Source organism: Asparagus officinalis, chromosome 3 (assembly GCF_001876935.1).
Source record: "Asparagus officinalis chromosome 3, Aspof.V1, whole genome shotgun sequence".
Lineage (NCBI taxonomy): Eukaryota > Viridiplantae > Streptophyta > Magnoliopsida > Asparagales > Asparagaceae > Asparagus > Asparagus officinalis.
In genome coordinates, this window is record NC_033796.1 from 42,105,455 (window position 1) to 42,112,974 (window position 7,520).

Below are 7,520 nucleotides of genomic sequence, written 5' to 3' on the forward strand. Positions count from 1 at the left end.
ATATATATGATCGGTGATGATGAAGAGCAAGTTGGCGAGCTCATTCTTCGTGAAGTTGATGATCTAAAAGAAACGAACTCTCCATCAGCATGATAAATAACCCCAAAAAATCATTGCTTTCATGTTTAGAAAATTAAAGGTAAATTCATATAAGCCCTTAAACTTTGCGTGATTTAGGGTAAAGATAATAAGGCTTTTTCTGGGAGAAATTTAATTAAAATCTTAATCAGAGCAATCGCTCTAAAATAATTATAGTATGTTAATTTGAAAAGGATATTTTATCTTCGTGCCTTTTCATCAACCGCCGTTTGGGAATTTGTTTTATAAAGTTGAAAACATTTGGTGGGTCCAATGAAACACGCCAAACTTAAGGGGGTTAAGTGATATGTTTAAAGTTTAGGGGGTTATCTTCAAATTTGACAAAGCTAAGGGATTTTATGAAATTTAATAATCTAGAGTCTAAACTTGTGTGCATGACTTGATGGTCACCTCCTTATTTATTGTCCCCACTAAGATCACCGCTTTAAGCTCCTCCCATTGACCTGGTCCCTTTTTCCTGCCTCGTCAGTTCAATGAACGTGGACGCATTTCCAAACCCCGACCCCAAATTTCAAAGCACATTATACCATTCCATTTCGCTCCAGCAACCATCCAGTTTGCCGAAGCCTTCACATCGTGGGACCCACATTAGAAAAGTAAACGAAGTTCCTCCTCCAGAAAGATTTCGTCACCTTTTTTTTACTTTTCTTTTTCCTATTTCCCATTTTCTTTTTACTCCCCTTTCTCGTTCTATTTGAATTTTCAATTTCCTTTTGAATGTAACGTGAGGTTGAGTTCTCTTGAGGAAGGATCTCTCAACTTTCTCCTGTCTCTTTATTGTAGGATCAATTGATTAGGTGCCCACAATCCTTGGCTTCACTTTGGAGCTTTTTTCTTGTGGCCTTCCAAAAGGTAAAAAATGAGAATTTTTCAATTATTTACCTTTTTCATCACTAAATTTTTGTCCTACACTATCATAGGTGAAATGGGCTTTGTTTCGCTGATTGGTTTCATGATCATGATTTGTTTTTTTTTTTCATTGGTTTATTGTCTTAGACTTCTTCATGCAAGTTAATTATAATAACTAGTTATAATAAAAGCACAAGTTTAAATATATAATTTGAAAGTGCAGCCGGTGTTTGTTGCTTGCTGATGTCTTGGAATGCAAGGATATTGTTAGGCAATATTAATGGAGTTTTTAAGTGCCCTTTATGTGTTTGGAACTCAAAAAAGTCTTCGCTTGGAAGCAATTATCTAAAGCCGACAGTGGGAATAAAACCTCAAGTTATAAAGGGGAAACATCCATCCCCATAAAACACTCAGAGTTTTGAAATAGTAATGGTTCTCTTTTATATTGGGGCTTTTGAGAAAATGGTTTCTTTTATTAACACTATTGAATTATGAAGCTATCAAGTTGAATATTCTATTTGAGATCATGTTTTGAACTTGTTATGCACTGGTGTTTCTGAGAAGTGAAAAAGAACTCTCCTGGTGATATTGATGCTTTGCAATTTGAGAAATAAATTAACCTTTGGGTGCTAAGTTCTTCTTTTGATCCCTGCAACTCACCTAGCTTCCACAGTGGAAGAGATCAGTTAGATTGTTAGAGAATTTACGGTCGTGTAGCCCGAAACTTACCATGCTTTACCATTGTCATTGAGGATGACTGTAGAGATGAATACTGATTTATATAAGTATGGAGTATTGCATACTCATAATCTCTTAATTACACGCCTCATGCCACGTATGACTAATTAGAACAGGTTTCACAATATGGTCAAATGTGGTCATGAACTAAAAATCATATTTTTTTGACGCAATCGATCAAGGTGTACTCTGATCTGCCTACTACCAAAACCTCCTTTGTTCTCTGTCATTGAGAATTGTCATCCTTTAGACAAATTGCGCAAAAGAAAATTTTAAGAACCATAAACTCTGTACCTTTCGACACTACGACCAGAAGCTGCAAGCATAATAGCTCACAGATCAATTTATGTCCTGGTAGCCTTATCTTATGAATGTCAACTTGTCTGCTCTTCTGACTCTGAAATTTTGATTATATAAATGAATAATTGAGGCAAATGGATAAGCGAATAGCTTAAACAATCTAATGAGTAGTTTAAACAATCTAATCATCTAAGTCAACACCTTACATGGTTATTTAACAGATCATGATCGAAGAATTATGGTGCAAGTTGAAAATCTTGTCCTGTTTTAATTCATATGTTGATACATCAATACATCATTGCATTCTAGACCTCTCCATTCACCTTGAATGTGCTTTGTTTTACATCTACGTTCACAATTAATGATATGGTTTTATTATAATGAGAAGTTTGACCTGCAATTGTACTTGAGTCCTATATAAGGATCTTTGTTTGCATCTCCCAAAGTAGGGAAGGCTTTTCTATCTCAAAATAGTGCAAGTATTTCCGTATGTTTCTGTCCTCCCTTTTGGAACAACAATTAACATTGTGTAGTATAAGTACTTGTTTAGCGTAATATACTTGTGACTGCTAATTCAAAGTGTAGTTTTTAATCTGCATTCTAACTATTCACTCATTGCACAGGTGAAAACTCAATATGGGCACTTCAGTTTCTGATGAACCAGATGCAAATGAATCAGACATTCATAGCTTGCCTTCTTCTCGCCGACACACAGAGAACTTGCCATCACTTTACAAGGTGGGTTTCCCCCCTCGGAAGAAATTAATGAGTGAGTTCACTGAAACTTTGAAGGAGACTTTCTTTGCTGATGACCCTTTAAGGGAATACAAGGACCAGCCTAAATCAAAGAAACTCCTACTTGGTATCCAATCTTTCTTTCCAATCTTCAACTGGGGGAGAGATTATAATCTTACTAAGTTCAAGGGTGACGTCATTGCTGGATTAACCATTGCAAGCCTTTGTATCCCTCAGGTATATAACATAACAATAATGAATGAAATTTATCCAACTTAATTCTTTTTTATGAATTTTCCGCCATCTGAAATAGGATATAGGATATGCAAAACTCGCGAACTTGGATCCACAATATGGACTCTGTGAGTGCTCATTACTTATCGTTTTGAAGTGAAATCTCGTTAATGACTTTCTCATCTATGTACTAACTTTGGTCTTTGGATTGTTAGATTCTAGCTTTGTACCACCACTAATTTATGCAGTGATGGGGAGCTCGAGAGATATTGCAATTGGGCCTGTAGCAGTTGTATCTCTCTTGCTAGGAACCCTTCTTCAAAATGAAATAGATCCAGTAACTAATAAGGAAGAGTATCAACGACTTGCATTCACTGCGACCTTTTTTGCTGGTGTAACTCAAGCAGCACTGGGATTTCTAAGGTTCGGTGAAGTTATTGATAATAGGAACTTCTAATATCTTTGGTCCATTTTGTCATATAATTTTTGGTTTGGTTGTTCAGGTTAGGGTTTTTAATTGATTTTCTATCACACGCCGCAATTGTTGGATTCATGGCTGGGGCAGCCATTACTATTGCACTCCAACAACTAAAAGGATTTCTTGGTATTCAGAAATTCACAAAGAAGAGTGACATTGTCTCTGTTATGAAATCAGTGTGGGGTTCTGTCCACCATGGAGTAAGTGAATCATCGCTCTCTTCTATTTATATCAATATTGATTTTTTTTTTCATTAGATGGTATGTATTGAACTTTTTTTCAACTTTGCAGTGGAATTGGCAAACGATACTAATAGCGGCATCTTTCTTGACATTCCTTCTTGTTGCTAAGTACATAGTAAGATTCATTATTTATGATTTGCTCTTTTTTTGGCTAAAATTTATGATCTGTTCTTATTATCTCATTTTAACACACACATACATACACACAAAAGCTGGTCTTATGGTCTTGTGGAACTAATTTTAAGTTATTTTTGATGAGTAGGGGAAGAAGAAAAAGAGGTTCTTTTGGGTGCCTGCAATTGCTCCACTGATCTCTGTAATTCTTTCCACATTGCTTGTTTATCTCACACGTGCGGATAAAGATGGCGTTCAAATTGTAAGTTTTGGATTTCTTTCTAAAAAAACTTTCAAGGGGTTTTATTTTCAGATTGCTATCAATATTAACTAATATTTAAATATCTAGGTGAGAAAAATAGAGCAAGGCATCAACCCATCATCTGTTTCTCAAATATATTTCAGTGGTTCGTATCTCACGAAAGGAATTAGGATCGGCATTGTAGCTGGGATGGTAGCTTTGACGGTATGTTAAATAGTAAAAGTAACTGATTTAAAATTTCAAAGAAATTGGTATTTTCTTTTCTTTTCCTTTGAACTATATATAACTCAACAAATTTCAGGAAGCCGTAGCAATTGGAAGAACATTTGCTTCCATGAAGGACTACCAGTTGGATGGAAATAGTGAAATGGTAGCACTTGGAACAATGAATATAGTTGGATCGATGACTTCTTGCTATGTAGCTACCGGTAAGAAACCATAATGAATGTGGAATCACAAACAGATCAGGATTAATTACATTTAGGCACCTTAACGTATGACCTAATAACACGGGTGACACTAGAGTATGCATATCTACACAAGCAATCATTAGATTATTGAGTGTATCTACAAGTGAGGAGGGGAAAAAAAGACTCTAGGGCATTACAGTCATTACATGACCAGTACTCTCATGGTTACCCATGTCATATATATGCAGACTCTAGGGTCACCTGTGTAATTACACCATACATCATGATACCTGTAAGTAATAAAGTTTAAAGATTTATTGCAATATGAGACTTAGGAGTACCTTATACTAAATATGTGATGTTTTGCTTTCTAGGCTCTTTCTCGCGGTCTGCAGTTAATTTCATGGCTGGATGCCAAACAGCTGTCTCGAACATGGTTATGTCAGTGGTAGTGTTATTAACATTGTTGGTGATTACTCCCCTTTTCAAGTATACACCAAATGCCATCTTAGCAGCAATCATTATCTCGGCTGTGATTGGACTCATAGACTTCGAGGCAGCTCTTCTAATATGGAAGATCGATAAATTTGACTTTGTTGCTTGCATGGGTGCTTTCTTTGGAGTAGTTTTCGTTTCAGTTGAAATTGGACTCTTAATTGCTGTAAGCCTCTTATTGTGGCCCCCTAGTACTGTTTTTCATGACTTGCCACCTGTAAATATTTTTTCTTATTATTTATTTTTCCCTTCTCATGATCAGGTTTCTATATCATTTGCTAAAATCCTGCTTCAAGTAACACGGCCAAGGACAGCTTTACTTGGTAATCTTCCAAGGACTACAATATATAGGAATATTGAGCAATATCCAGAGGCGAAAAAAGTTCCAGGGGTCTTGATTGTGAGAGTTGATTCGGCTATCTACTTTTCAAATTCTAACTACATCAGGGAGAGGTATAAGCTCTCTTGAAAACACTTTCCCCCCTCTAAGGCCCTCTTTATTTCAGTTGTAGACTCATATTTTGCTGTTTGAAAGTGTATTTTTTTATTTCAGAACCTAGAAACAAATATTTTTTAATGCATCAACATAATAAGCAGATTATCATACGGAATAACTAAGTCAAACCACCATATTTTGCTAAATTGCATTAAGTACACCTATGCATTATAACTAGTTTATTTTTGGGTGCTATACGTCGACTACCTTATCTTCATACCAAATTTACTGTTTTCCTAACCAAATATACACTATGTATTACTGCTTTATCTTTTTATGGAATCTACTATATCTGTATTTTCGGGGGGAGATTTACTGTATATGTATAACCACAGATTTAAAAGTCACAGAGGACTGTGTTATAATATTCAGTAGATCTATTTCCTTCAATTTTGTAAAGCTTCTAATTTTCTTGGTTTCCTACCAAAAATTCCCAACTTCACTTATCTCGTGCTTTATCTTAGGATCCTGAGATGGTTGAGAGATGAGGAAGAGAAAGTGAGCATGAAAGACATGCCACGAATCAATTTCTTGATCGTTGAGTTGTCGCGTAAGCATCCACTATTCCCTTCTTCTTCATGTGACTTCTTTCTTCTCAGTTACTTATCTCAATTCTTTCTCTGCGCAGCGGTTATTGACATTGACACTAGCGGTATCCATGCCTTGGAGGACTTGTTCAAAACCCTCAAAAAGAGAGAGATTGAGGTGAGAGATGAGATAATTTTTTGTCAAATAACACAATAATATCAAATACTTGAGACATTCTGAAATTGCATCTTACAATTTGAAGTATTGTTTGCAGCTTGTTCTTGCGAATCCTGGACCTGTTGTAATCGAGAAACTCCAGGCTTCACATTTTATGGAGATTATAGGCCATGACAATATATTTCTAACGGTGGGTGAGGCAGTGATGACTTGTGCATCTAAGGCTAAAGAAGAGGTATGAAGAAGCTGAAAGCAAGCATTTGATGCTTACTTGTCCTGAAGAGCCTGCTGCATTTGAATGTTTGAAGAAAAGAGGAAGAGTGACGGTTGTGTTGTACAAATGTAGCAGATTCATGGGGTTTTTTTATATATCATAAGAACAGGAGAGGGGGATGGTGGTGTAGTGGATATGTCAATACTTGGAGTGGGGTAGCAATCCAAAGTGCTACTCGCACTTAGAGAAAAAAGCGTATGAGATCATTGGAGAATAAGTGGCTTGAGAGGATATGTATGAAATGAATCTGAGGAGGTAAAGGAAATATGCGTGTATTTGTATGTAAAAGAAAGAGAAGAACCAAAATAAAATAAAATATATATGATCTAAACCTTCCTCTTATGCATTATTTGGTGAGTAATTAAGGACTATTTATTTTATTAATTTAGACAATTGTAACTCATTTCAATCTAATATTTACCAAACCTCTCGTAACAAATGGTACGTAATCATCTATTAAATAACAGATAATTATATGACTGGCAAAGCCACTCCAATTGCATGTATATAATAAATTAGGTTTAATCAAAAGAAATCAATGAAGTAAGGACTAAAGATTCATTTGAAGAACACAATAGTAAACAATATTTGCTTTGTTATTATCCTGAAGCTACACTTTTTCATGGGAGAGCAAAGGAAAAAAAAAAAAGACGCAGAAAAGTAGGTTCACACATCACACTTCAACTTCTCCTTGGGTAGATTATAGCTTCTTTTTCCTTTTTGCTTTCTCCTTCTCCTTCTTCTCCCTTTCCTTCCTTTTCAACTCTTCCTTCTTCTTCTTCTCGTCATCTTGTTTCTTTCTTTCCCTTTCCCTCCCTTCTCTCTTCCTCCTCTCCTCTTTCTCCTCCCTTTCTTTATCCTCCCTTTTCTTCTTCTCCTTCTCCTTCTGTTTCCTCTCCTCTTCCTTCTTCGCCTCCTTTCGCTCTTTCTCCTTCCTTCTCCTCCTCCTCTCCTCTTCTTTAGGTATCGCCTTTGCAGGCTTGTTCTTGCCTACGGTGAAACACATCTCCAGTACTTTATGGTCTCTTACGTAGGAGAAAGTTCATATAGGAGTTGAGACCATATATTACAACAAAAACTCATGAGTTT

The 7,520-nt window shown here is 36.0% G+C and overlaps 1 protein-coding gene across 7 annotated transcripts; it reads left to right on the plus strand.

Annotated features, from left to right (window-relative positions):
- On the plus strand, positions 657-6,762 carry LOC109833934 (sulfate transporter 1.2-like). Of its 7 annotated transcripts, XM_020401800.1 has the most exons (15): positions 657-695; positions 883-951; positions 2,610-2,958; positions 3,035-3,083; positions 3,171-3,378; positions 3,459-3,633; positions 3,725-3,790; positions 3,938-4,051; positions 4,139-4,255; positions 4,353-4,479; positions 4,836-5,122; positions 5,219-5,409; positions 5,917-6,002; positions 6,081-6,157; positions 6,255-6,398. In XM_020401800.1, exons 3-15 carry the CDS (start codon positions 2,623-2,625, stop codon positions 6,396-6,398), a joined length of 1,977 nt encoding a protein of 658 aa, XP_020257389.1. In that variant the 5' UTR covers positions 657-695; positions 883-951; positions 2,610-2,622. The 7 variants fall into 7 exon arrangements, with proteins under 7 accessions (XP_020257389.1, XP_020257388.1, XP_020257393.1 ...); XM_020401799.1 differs by lacking the exon at positions 657-695 and having other exon boundaries at positions 760-951; XM_020401804.1 differs by lacking the exons at positions 657-695; positions 883-951 and adding an exon at positions 2,445-2,465.